The 12,708-nt window shown below is 45.8% G+C and overlaps 1 protein-coding gene across 1 annotated transcript in view; it reads right to left on the reverse strand.

Annotated features, from left to right (window-relative positions):
* The window catches only part of SYPL1 (synaptophysin like 1), a 52,380-nt gene that overhangs the window by 11,006 nt on the left and 28,666 nt on the right, over window positions 1–12,708 (reverse strand). Inside the window, exon 3 of the mRNA XM_082257140.1 lies at window positions 11,646–11,847. Coding sequence (XP_082113266.1) covers window positions 11,646–11,847 — 202 coding nt within the window. The remainder of the gene's footprint in view (window positions 1–11,645; window positions 11,848–12,708) is intronic.

Consider the following 12,708-nt stretch of genomic DNA (forward strand, 5'->3'; position numbering starts at 1 on the left):
ATACTGTATCGTCCATGCAGCAATAAGGAGAACATTGACAGTTAATTTACTTGAGGTAACAACCACCTTTTAAAAAAAGCTGTTAAAAATTTAAAGTGGAACTTCACTCTCCCAATCAACATTGATTATTTTTAATCCTTGTGCTAGCATTAGTAAATAGAGAGAAAATATATCATTTACTTGTGCTTTAGTTTTTTTTTTTTTTTTACATTTCTTTAGTTACATCCAGATATCATGCCTAGGCAAAGGATGTCATACATTCCAGGAGTCTTCAGGAAGGTTTTTAAAGCTCAGCACACTCTCTTGCATGCATACTTGAGCGAAGAGTAGGAAGTAAATGTTACATGAATCATTTGCCCTTTATCAAGATGGCCACAGCCAGAAATGCTAGGGGGTGTTTTGCAAAGTGATTTCTCACCAAAATAAAGCATGGAGACATTGATGGATAGGGGGGTTTGCGTTAAATATTAAAAATTAATTAACTAGTGTTTGTTTGTGGTGCTCAGATGCAATGAAGATCCGCTTTAAGTTAGTTATTGAAAGGTTAAAGGATCTGCGATTTCAGTTCTCCTTGCTGTAAAATGTGAAAGTTAATTTTCTCCACAATTGCTACACAGGTCAGTGAGCTTGATTAGAAAAACAAAAAAAAAAAAAAAAAAGATGAATTTTGACTTCCCTTTAAAATTCCATATCTTAGTACAGAACACAGGCAAAATTCATGGAATTTAGAGTCAAAACTCCTTTGATCCTAACTGTAAACTACAGGACACTGCCAATATAGAATGGCGGTGATGGAAGCAGCGACATCAACTACAGGGGTATAATACTCAGGCTTCAGGGTGCCACTGCAAGAATCTTGTGGCAAAAAGCTGCATCCATAGAGGCCTAGACATCCACTTGGTAAAACTAAAAAGGCATGAACAGAAAGAAAACCAGATGGCTACCGAGTCAATACTTTGTGGAATCCGCTTTCACTGCAATTACAGCTGTAAGCCTTTTTTGGGGGATGTCTCTACCAGCTTTGCATACATTTGCTTTGTAACATTTTTGCCCATTATTTGCAAATTAGCTCAAGCTCTATCAGATTGGATGGAGAGTCTGAACATCAATTTTCAAGTCTTCTCAATTGGATTTAGGTTTGGACTTTGACTCGACTATTCTAACACATGAATATGCTTTGATCTAAACCAGTGGTGGGGACCCTGTGGCCGGGGGGGGCCACATCATTGCATTCGCCCCCCGCCCCCGTGCCGCTGAGCCGTATGCCAGTTAAGCTGTTAGAACGGAGCCGATGTTTCCTTTATATTCCGGCCAGTGGCGTAGCGTGCGGGGTGCAGGTGGGGCCGGCCGCACCGGGCGCAACATCTGGGGGGGGGGGCGCATCCGCTCCGCACATGAAGTTCAGTTGTCAGTCACTCACACTCTTTCTGTCATAGCCTAGACTGGCTGCCGCCGCCCGCTCGCATTCGCAGCTCTCTGCCCCTGGCCAGGGTGGCTCACTCACTCTCACTGGCTGTGCGCAGCTCGGCTCCCGAATCTGATGCGAGCCGCCGGGTCGCCCACTGTGGAGGGGGAGGGGGGGGGGGGTTTGGAGAGACAGTCCCTGCACGCCTGGCTTATCTGGGGGGGGGGGGAGGGACTAAGGTGCAGCGGCCGCACAGCACAGCACTGAGCGCGGGACGGGAGAGGAGAGAACCATCAGGCCAGGCAGCAGCAGAAGAAGCCGGCAGCGGAGGCAGGTGAGAGGAGAGAGCCGACGTCAGACGGGGCTGCAGGAGGAAAACCTAGGAGGACCTGGAGGAGAAAACCTAGCCTGCTGTGATCAGGTCCGGGACAGTGAAAAAAAAGGTAGGAGTCACTGTCAGGACTGGACTGGAGTAGTACTGGGCTGGCTGTGCCTGTGCTAGTAGTAGTGACTGACTGAGACTGACTGAGTGTGAGAAGAACAAGGCACAGAAGAGTGTAGGAACTCATAGAGGATCCTCAGAGGGGATCTATGTTATGGGGAACCTGGCCTGCTGTAAGGGGGGAGATCTAAATGGGGGGTGGAACCTCACCTCACCCTGCTGTAAGGGGGGATCTATATTGGGGACATGATCCCCCATATAGATCCCCCCTTACAGCAGGCCAGGGTGAAGTTAGGTCACTCTGGGGTCCCCCATATAGATCCCCCCCTACAGCAGGCCAGGGTCCGGACCTCACCTCACCCTGGCCTGCTGTAAGGGGGGAGATCTATATGGGGGACCTGCCCTGGCCTGCTCTAAAGGGATCTATGCCATAGATCACCCCTTTAGAGCAGGATCCCCATAGATCCCCTTTAGAGGAGGCCAGGGTCCCCATAGATATCCTTTAGAGGAGGCCAGGGTCCCCATAGATATCCTTTAGAGCAGACCAGGGTCTCCATAGATCCCCCTTTAGAGCAGGATCCCCATAGATCCCCTTTAGAGGAGGCCAGGGTCCCCATAGATCCCCTTTAGAGCAGGCCAGGGTCCCCTTAGATTCCCCTTTAAAGCAGGGTCCCCATTGATCCCCTTCAGAGGAGGACAGGGTCCCCATAGATCCCCTTTAGAGCAGGCCATAGATTATATGGGGACCCTTCTCTAAAGGAAGTTCTATGGGGGACCCTGCTCTAAAGGGGGATCTATGGGGACCCTGGCCTGCTCTATAGGGGGATCTATGGGGGACCCTGCTCTAAAGTAGGATCTTTGGGGACCCTGCTCTAAAGGGGGGGATCTATAAGGACCCTGCTCTAAAGGGGGATCTATGGGGACCCTGCTCTAAATGGGATCTATGGTATACATTGATAATTGTTTATTTAATTAAAAATGTTTTAATACTGTTTAAATGTTTGTTTACATTTATTTATAAAAGTGTGTGTATATATTCATATAGGGCTTAGGGGGTAAGGGTTTCTTTAACTAATCTAGTGGAAGAGACTCGAGTGCTAAAATCCACGGGTTAGGGGGCGCAAATTACTTGCCTTGCCCCGGGTGCTGACAACCCACGCTACGCCACTGATTCCGGCTCCGTCCTGACAGTGAGAGTCACAGGTGGAGTGATGTCGAATGCACTCCGCCTTCCTGTAAAGAGACAGCAAGACAGGAAGCATCGGCTTCATCCAGCGCAGCTCAGCTCTTCTCTGGTAAGCATTTCCCGCCAGAAGCACCCAGAAGTACCAGCCTGAGCCAGCAGTACCCAGAGCATTACCACCCAGCAGTACCCAGAGCATTACCACCCAGCAGTACCATCCTGAGTCAGTAGTACCCAGAGAATTACCACCCCGCAGTACCCAGAGCATTACCACCCAGGAGTACTATCCTGAGCCAGCAGTACCCAGAGCATTACCACCCAGCAGTACCATCCTGAGCCAGCAGTACCCAGAGCATTACCACCCAGAGCCAGCAGTACCCAGAGCATTACCACCCAGCAGTACCAGCCTGAGCCAGCAGTACCCGCCTGAGCCATCAGTACCCACAGCAGTACCAGCCTGAGCCATCAGTACTAGCCTAAGCCAGCAGTACCCACCAAACAGTACCAGCAAGCAGTACCAGCCTTAGCCAGCAGTACCAGCCAGAGCAAGCAGTACCAGCCAGCAGTACCCACAGCACAGTACCAGCCTTAGCCAGCAGTTTCCACAGCAGTACCAGCCTTAGCCAGCAGCACCCTACAACAGTACCAGTCAGCAGTACCAGCCAGAGCCAGCAGCACCCACAGCACAGTACCAGCCTGAGCAAGCAGTACCAGCCAGCAGTACCCACAGCACAGTACCAGCCTTAGCCAGCAGTTTCCACAGCAGTACCAGCCTTAGCCAGCAGTTTCCACAGCAGTACCAGCTAACATTTCCCACCAGCAGTACCAGCCAGCAGTACTTATCAAAACTTACAACCGCAAAGAGTCGACTGCGCTCCAGACTGACCGACGCAAACCTGGAAAACCAGTTGCGAGTAGCAACATCATTAATACCAGCTAACATCACACACCTCACCAAAGAGACACAGTTCCAGCCATCACATTGGGGCGAGTTAATGAAATGTTTGACCAAATAAAATAGGCTTATTTTTAGGTTGATAATTTTGTACGGCCCCCGAATGATGCTATAAATATCCAAATGGCCCTTGGCAGAAAAAAGGTTCCCCACCCCTGATCTAAACCATTCCATTGTAGCTCTGGCTGTATGTTTAGGATTGTTGTGCTGCTGGAAGGTGAACCTCCACCCCAGTCTCAAGTCTTTTGAAGACTAACAGGTTTTCTTCTAAGATTGCCATGCATTTGGCTTCATCCATCTTCACATCAACTCTAATCAGCTTCTCTATCCCTGCTGAAGAAAAAGCATCCACACAACATGATGCTGCCACCGCCATGGCAGCCCCAGGTTTCACCGTGGGGATTGTCTGTTCAGGGTGATACGCAGTGTTCCTTTTCCGCCAGACATAGTGTTTGAACTTTTTGGCATAAAAGAATATTTTGTTCTAACCTGATCAGAGCACATCTTCCACATGTTTGCTGTGTCCCCCACATGGCTTCTCGCAAACTTCAAACGGGACTTCTTTTGGCTTTGTTCTTGCCACTCTTCCATAAAGGCCAAGGGGGGGCGAATACAAATGCAAACCACACTTTTCAGATATTTGTAAAAAATGTCCTACTTCACAAATATGTGCCACTTTGTGTTGGTCTAGCACATAAAATCCCAATAAAATACATATTTACGTTTTTGGCTGTAACATGAACAAATGTGGAAAATTTCAAAGGGGTATGAATACTTTAAGGCACTATACACTAATAAATCGACTAGGTCCAGGCAATATAAAAAGACAACTGAGTGCTCAGGGGTAAAGCACAAGCATTAGAGAACAAGATCCTCATTAAGACAGAATGCTAAAACCAGCTTTGGAAGACCTAGGATTTAATACAACCTTGTTGTGAAGTAGGAGGAAAGGCTCTTTACAGGAGCAGGCTGCAAGTTCAGAGACATGTTAACAGACATGATGACTACCAGAATGGCTACTTATCTGGGAAGAACGTCAAAGGCTTTTTGGATAAGTCAGTCAAAAGTACCAGGTTTTTCTGGCCTTGTTTGGTGCTAGAATTTCCACTTTCCTTTCTTGCTTTTTTTTTTTTTTTTTTTTTTTTTTGGAGGAGCAGGCGATGCAGTGGGAGGGAAGGTATAGCCTGAACGGAGACCAGGGGTTAACTAGAGCAATTAAGGCTAGAGCTAGAGTACTCCAGGGTTCTGGATACGCAAGGTAGTTTGTTGTTGTACCCAATTAGGGTGTCCCTTTAGAAGGAAGGTCCAGTGCTAGAGGGACAGCCTGACTGTTCTGAGCTCCAAGATGTTAATGGGAAGTTCCCTAACAGTTCAGGATAAGAAATCTTCCTTGTGCCTGTTGTAATAACTCAATTGTAAAGGAAGAAAAGATTTTCCCAATAAGAGTTGAAGTTGTAAGCCATCAAGACAAGGAGTTTGAGAGGATAGAAGTATAGGTAGATCCAAGAAAGAACCTGGTAGATCCAAAAGACTGTTTAGTGGACAGTTCTTCTATGGAATTGGATGAAAGGTACAGCCTTTAAGGAGGCCACCATTATTTTGAATCTTCGTTGTCAACTTTTTTTCTGTGGAAGAAAAACCTTTGCTTAAGGATGTATCCGGGGATGAGATCTAAATTTATGTGTGTATATATATATTTTTTTTTTAGTCGATAACTCAGTTACGTCTGGTCATATCAGAAACAGCGAACAAGTCTGTATCTATACTGCCATCTGTTGACCTGTTGCCTAGATTGCCATCTGTTGACCCGGCACAAAAACCAACGTTTAGGTACTGTTTACTTGTACAACTGTGACCTGGATTAAACCGCTCTCATTTACATCCTCTCTGCACGCTCTTCCCTGGTCTTAGAGAAACAATTGCTTATCCTTAATGTTCCCCTTTTCAGAAGCAATTACTGACTTTGTGAATTCCAAATTAAATTTTGGAATGTGAAAGAATTGAGGAATTTTAGGTCCAGGATAGGGATACCTTCATCGCAGGTTGGAGTAGAATCTCTTGAACTCGTCTTGTGGTGGCACTGACACTACTCCACTCTGGGCTTTTTACAAATCTGACTGACCTTAGACAGTTTTTGGTCGACTTGAAGGCATAGCCTTGAAACTATCGATGGAACCTACAGGTCCAGAACATCTGTGACAGAGAAAGGCAAACGGTTTGAGGTAAACTCTTTGAGGTGAGGGCATCCCTTAATTGTTAAGAGCACTTGGGGGGGCTTAGTGGCCTTTGTGGTCCAAGCCTTGTGCTGCAAGGAAGGTCTGAACTTAGATTTTAAAGTTAAAGTCTGGTTTGAGCATGGACATGCTGTACTTTAAAAAAGGGAGCCAAGAGCTCCTGAGAAGGGAGACTATTTTTCAGCTTTAAACAAGAGGTCCTTTGGATCTTTAAAATTAGCATACTGAAAGGGCGGGCTTGAAGTGGTATGAAAACCAAACATTTTAGATTGCAGTCTACCCCTTCTTAGATGTGATTACTGCTTTAGTTTCCTTTTTTGGGCTTTATTTCACTTATTTTCACCTGGTGTTTTGGCCAGTAAGTGCTGGTTCACATTTGTGCGATCACAGAGATCGCATGCAATTCAGAGCGCACTGCTCCTAAAATGACATGTGATCTCTGTGTAGTGCAAATTCAGCCAGTTTGTATGGCTGAATTTGCACCGCAATCGCACCCAACTCCCACGGGGACCCTTTTTTTGGTCCACAGCAGAATCTGATCGCATGGTGGTTCACACTAGTGCGATCCGATTCTGTGCGAACTTCCAGATCGCACTGCGATATGATCTGGGGGTGTCCTTAACTTGTAACTGACACCCCCGGCGTATCGCATATGGCAGTGTGAATTGCCAGGGGTGCGGATGCGATGCGGAAACAGGCTATATATTCGCAGCGTTCCTTCATCGCAGAAATGTGAACCGGCACCAAGTCTGTTTTTAAACAAAACAAACTAAAATGGGGGCGCCAAGGCAGCTCCCACAGGGGACATTTTGGCAGTAAAGGGGGGTCCTGGCAAGAGCCCACCCCCCAGGACAACGCCCCCTAAACCCCCCCCCCCCCACTCTGTATCGCCGAAACTAACCTGGAAGGGTAGGTCACCCCCCTGGGGGGCGTTAGGTGTGGGTAGATTGGGGGGGGGTGGAGACACTGGGAAGGAGGGGAACCCAGGGGGTCCGACTGTCTCAGGGAGGGGCCCACGTCCACCCCAAAAGATCATTAGGGAAAGGGGGGCATTAAGCATACCATGGAACCAGGTGGGCACCGCTTAAGGCAGACCACCGCATCGGAATGGGGGAGCTGCATTCCAGGAGGCGCGCTGCGACTCATGCCGGGACCAGGTCATATGAGCCCTCGCAAGACGTTTAACTCGTAGGCCAGCTCTCATCCTATGGGGCTATGTCGCGGCCGACCTAGCACGGAGCTGAGGCCTGCAGGACCGCACAATTGTCAGTCAAAAGTAACGCAGTGCCATTGCAAAAAAAATGGCCTGGTCTGCAAGGGGGTAAAACCTTCCAGTCAAAAAGTGGTTAAAACGGAGTCTGAAATTAAATTAAAGTGTTTTGGGAGCATATTTGGGGGCATATTTAGGGCTTAACTACTTTACCGCTGGACGTCATAGGACATCCAGGACTTTAAGTGGGGATATCTGAATGATGGCTACAGCAGCAGGCATAATTCAGATATTTTTTCCGGCGGTGATCCCCTGGACCATATTAAATCATAGTGGCTGTTCAGCCGCTAGATCATTCTTACAGGCGGCAGTAGGCCCGCCGCCCTCCGGTGCTTCTACCGGCTCACCTGTGCGAACGGCAAGTCGGAGAAGGAATCCGCCAACGGCGGAAGTACACCATAAAGTCTGCCGAGGACCAGATTGTCCCCGGCAGTCTGACTCTCAGAGGCCCGGGCGCAACATAATGACGTCACGCCCAGCCTGGCAGTTGTCAATACTACTGAGATAGCCTAAAAAAAAAAAAAAAAAAAAAGAAGATTAAAATGGGAAAGTAAAAAAAATAAAAATTGCGCTTGAAAAACTTATGCGCAAATACTGTGGGACATAAAAAGTTTCAATGACTGCCATTACCTATGGTCTGAGTAATTTTCTAGCAAAAAAAATTATGATTTTTACATGTAGGAGCGGAGTGCCAGAAATAGCCAGGTATGGAGGAGGTTAAGCTATAAAAATAGGCATTTGTTTGACCACATTGGACCACACTCTTCCCCCCACAATTTGCACATGCTCTAGGAATGTAGCCCCTGTGAATTTTTCTTTTTTTTGGGGGGGGGGGGGGGGGTGTCGACTGTATAGGGCATACATGATATACCATGTCTGGGTATTTGAATTTTTGATTTAATTTTTTTTTTTTTGGTTTTAGATTAATAAAAAAAAAAAAAAAAAAAAAGCTTAACGGGATAAGATCTAGCTCACTACATGCGGAGGCAGTGTGTGGATGGGTGCACTAGTCTTGACGATCCGGTATTTAACCCAACCAGCACCTAAAAACATGGTGGCAAGTCAGCTGAGATAACAGATTACGGCATTTGAGCAGTATCTGTTTTATTTGGTTTATGTTCCAAGGAATCTACACAGAAAAGAGCCGAAGGCAGTTGCTCTGGAACAGTACAATCCTGAAAAAGTGTGGATGTTGGTTATTCATTTTCCTAGTCCAGTTAACTGCAGTTTGACAAATAGAAAACAGCATCAAGAGCTGGTTGCAGGACTAGGCCAGCCAGGTTAATGAGCTTTTAAGAGTGTCTCAAATTTTCTTTTTTAATACGAACAGCACGATTTGTTCAATGACAGATGGCAGGGTCAACCACTGGAATACCTCACTCACTGGGTAGATTTCAAAAATGTTTGGGGGGGGGGAATGAAACTCTTTAGGAGTGACCCCAATCCTCGTAGACTGCACATGCTATTTATTCATGAATAGAGAAAATGTAACATAAGTGCAAGAATTCTGCATTTTTTAAAGGATTTTTGAAGGCAGAAGTTTTTTTTTTTTTAATCTTAATACATTCTTTGCATTAGGATAAAAAAAAAAACAAACACACACACAAAAGTGTGTACCAGCCCCCCTCATACTTAACCTGAGGTCCCTCTCTGTCCACTCAGCCGTCTGGGACTCTCCTTCCTGATTGGCTGTGACACAGCCACGGCACTATTGGCTCCCGCAGCTGTCAAAGTCAGTTAGCCAATTAGGAGAGGGGGGCAGGGCCGAACGAACACAGGGAGCTACAGCTCGGCTCGGGTGTCCTTATAGCAAGCTGCTTGCTGTGTGGTCACGACAGGAGGGAAGGGCTAGGAGCAGCAACGAGGGACCCGAGAAGAGGAGGATTCAGGCCACTTTGTGCAAAACAAACTGCACAGAGGTGTTAAGTATAACATGATTTTGTTTTTTTTAAAATTAGACTTTATAATCACTTTAAAAAGCTTGGATGCGTGTCTGAAACAGCTAGAACTGAATGCTGAAACCGGCTCTTGCTTCGGTGCAAGAGATGCATCATCACGCTGAGGTGGAATGTTGAGTGGATGTTAACACGCTGGTTAGAGCTGGCTCCCATATACCTGGTCTCGGTCATAGCTACACTACCCTGTTGGGTACTCACCAAGTGTGGGAGATAGGCAAGTGTGAACTGTAACCCAGACCATCTTGCAATGAATAGAAAAGACAAAAAAAAAAAAAAGATGTAAACGGACTGGTCCGTTTTTTGCATTGGTAGTGGATGCAAAAAAAAAAAAAAAAAACACACACGGATGAAAAACGAATACATTTTGACGTGACTGAACTGATGAACTGTGTGAAAGGGGCCTAAGTGTTTGAATTTCAGCACAGGTTTGAAAAGTGTATACACTGACACACAGCCCTGTTTTCCACAGCAACAGCCAGAAACACAGAGTGACCCTGTCTTACCTGTCCAAGATGCTGGACTGTATATAAAAACCAGGCTTAGCCCATCACAGTGGACAGACCCCTGAAGGGGTCTTTCGGGACTAAGTGCTATAGTGATGGACCACAGATCTGTATAGCACCCAGTGGCTAATGGACTGCATCAAGTGCCAAGGCAAGTGCCCCACGTAGGATTCAGTGCGCTAAGCAACATTACAGGCCATCCACACATCATGGGATCCGGGTATGGCTCCCAAAGTTTTACCAAGGTTGCACCAATGCAGACGCACTACCTCTGCAGTAGTGAAGCTGGTTTCTCCACGAAGGGGGAATAGGTCTATAACCTACATACACCATCGAAAAATTGAGGGCACACAGAATGGGGTGGGGTTACCGAGGAGGTGCCCCAACTTGCCAGTGTTCAATCACCTGAAGGTACAAGCCTATAACCCACAGTGTATGAAAGTTGCCTGTGTCCTGTACAGTATGATTAAGATAACGAAACACTTGGAAGTTGTGCAAATGCTCAGATATCTTTGCAGTGTGATTTGAGCCCATACAAAACAAATGAGTTAAAAAAAAAAAAAAAAAATCACACTGCTGCAGAATCGCATGCGATTTTGAACATTAATGCAGTGCGATTCCTGTCTGAATCATATGAGATTTCCCACACCGCTCCTGTGTGAACCCAGGCTAGTGAGCTTCAGCTTGGATTCATACAGAAGTGGTGCAGAAAACCACATGCGATTCAGACAGGAATCGGAGAGTACTTGAGTACAAGTATCAGTATACACACACACGTAAAAAAACAGTTTCAGTGCAACCCTATGAATTTCTTATATATTTGTATTTCATGCACTCTAATAAATTTTTTATAAATTTCATTTTGAGCAGCACTGTATGTTGTATATAAAACTGCAGTAAAAATGAACTGCACGCGTGCAATTCCCTGGGCCTATTGTCTTGGAGTTTGATCCAATTAACTGCCTTCTTGACTCCTGGGTGATGGGGAAACCCTTGTCCTCCCTCTAAAGCCTGGAACACACTAAAAAACGGTCAGCTCTTGTTGGTACCGCTGTACTAACCATGCAAGGTTAGTTCAGCAAGCTCCCTCGCTGAGCTGTTGTGTTGGGTCAGCCCCCCCCCCCCCCTCTAAAAAATTACCTATGAAAGTAGGAATCGTCCCAGAAAATCTGACATGGTGTGGTCCACCTGGATAAATGCCAGAATGCTTTAGATGGAGTTTGAAACCTTATTTTTCCTTGTCTGCCTCCCCTCCCCCTTCTCTTCTCACTCCCTTACTTTGCCTGTTTCTCTCCCACTTATTGCCCTTCTCCCTACTGTCCCTTTCTCCCTTTTGACACCCCCTATTCCTGCCCTATCCCTAAACTATATGGTAACAGTGTCATATTTGCTCATAATCAACACTGGCTCTCAAGTCTAAGTATCTTTATTAGTAACCATTGCAGACTACTGTCCTAACCAGTGACCTTTTTGTTTGGGCATGTTGTATTGGATGGAATAAATCTGACTGTAAGCGATATGCTCTACAAGATTCCATTAAACCATTTGCATCAGTTTTTTTTTAACTTGTCTCTGTACTACCGTGAGCTGTATTGTTTTTGGGCAAACCCTTAAACGTTTTCTGTTGAAAAAAAAAAAAAAAACACAAAGAAAAAAAACCATAATGGTGTAAACAGCCGAATAGAAAGTACTTACAATTAGCGGCACTTTTTTAGAGTCTTGATAAAGTTGCCTGTACCCAAGATACAATACAAGGGCACCCATAGAGTAAAGGAAAGCCAATACAGCAATGGCAACATAAAACTGTGCTGGAGAAGAAAAATCCCCGGTGAGGTGGAACGGTTGCCATGGTTGCTCACAGATCTTATCAAATCCTTTGAATATAACAGTATTGAGCCTAAAAACAAATCACAGAAAAAAAAATGGAAGGATTATTCTACATAAATAAAAACATTCAGGGGAATTACCCAAGCTTTCTGCACCATTATAACAGACAGAAGTGTCGTGCACCACATTAACAATGCAGATAGAACCGTTTCAAGTCTGTGCAAATGCCATGCCAGTTTCATTTGAGAGTGAATGGAAACAGGTGCAGGTCTGCATCTGGGAGGGAATACGGCAGTTTTTGCAGATAGAAAACTGCCGAAGATAACTCTGCCAGTAAAAAGCTTCGTAAAATCCCCCCCGATCTCATGTTAGTAGGTAAATAGATGCAATATGGAGAAACATGTAAGTATTATGGATAATTTAGGAGTTATCCATAATATGCTTATAAATTAAAAACACACGCTCCCTACTTATTTTTATATTCCTAAAACGTTTTGCACAGTTATCAAACTAACTCAATGCATAGAGCTTTTTTTTTTTTTTTTTTTTTTTATTAGTGAACATCAATTTATTTTATTTTTAAAAATTAGGCATCTTAGAATATCGCTTTAATAGAATTTAATAGAATGGATAGTACTTACAATTAGCGGAACTTTTTTAGAGTCTTGATAAAGTTGGAATGCCGCTTGGTGGGGAAGAAGCAACCCAGCCGGGTGACCGGGATAGATGTCAATTGTTGCGTGCCTCGGCCGTGGGACACTCCGGTCACAGTCTACCTGCTGCGGCGCTGGGTGATGACGTCCTTCACCGCGCCTTGACTCCGGGTGCCAGGGGAGGGAGGCGGAGGCAAGCGTCTGAGGTCGGTCCTGTCGTTCTAGCAACATGTTTCGCCCTCCTGTGCCTTGGCGGTGAAGGACCTCATCACCCAGCG

This window comes from Pelophylax lessonae, assembly GCF_965119305.1.
Source record: "Pelophylax lessonae genome assembly, chromosome: 4".
In the NCBI taxonomy this organism is placed as follows: domain Eukaryota; kingdom Metazoa; phylum Chordata; class Amphibia; order Anura; family Ranidae; genus Pelophylax; species Pelophylax lessonae.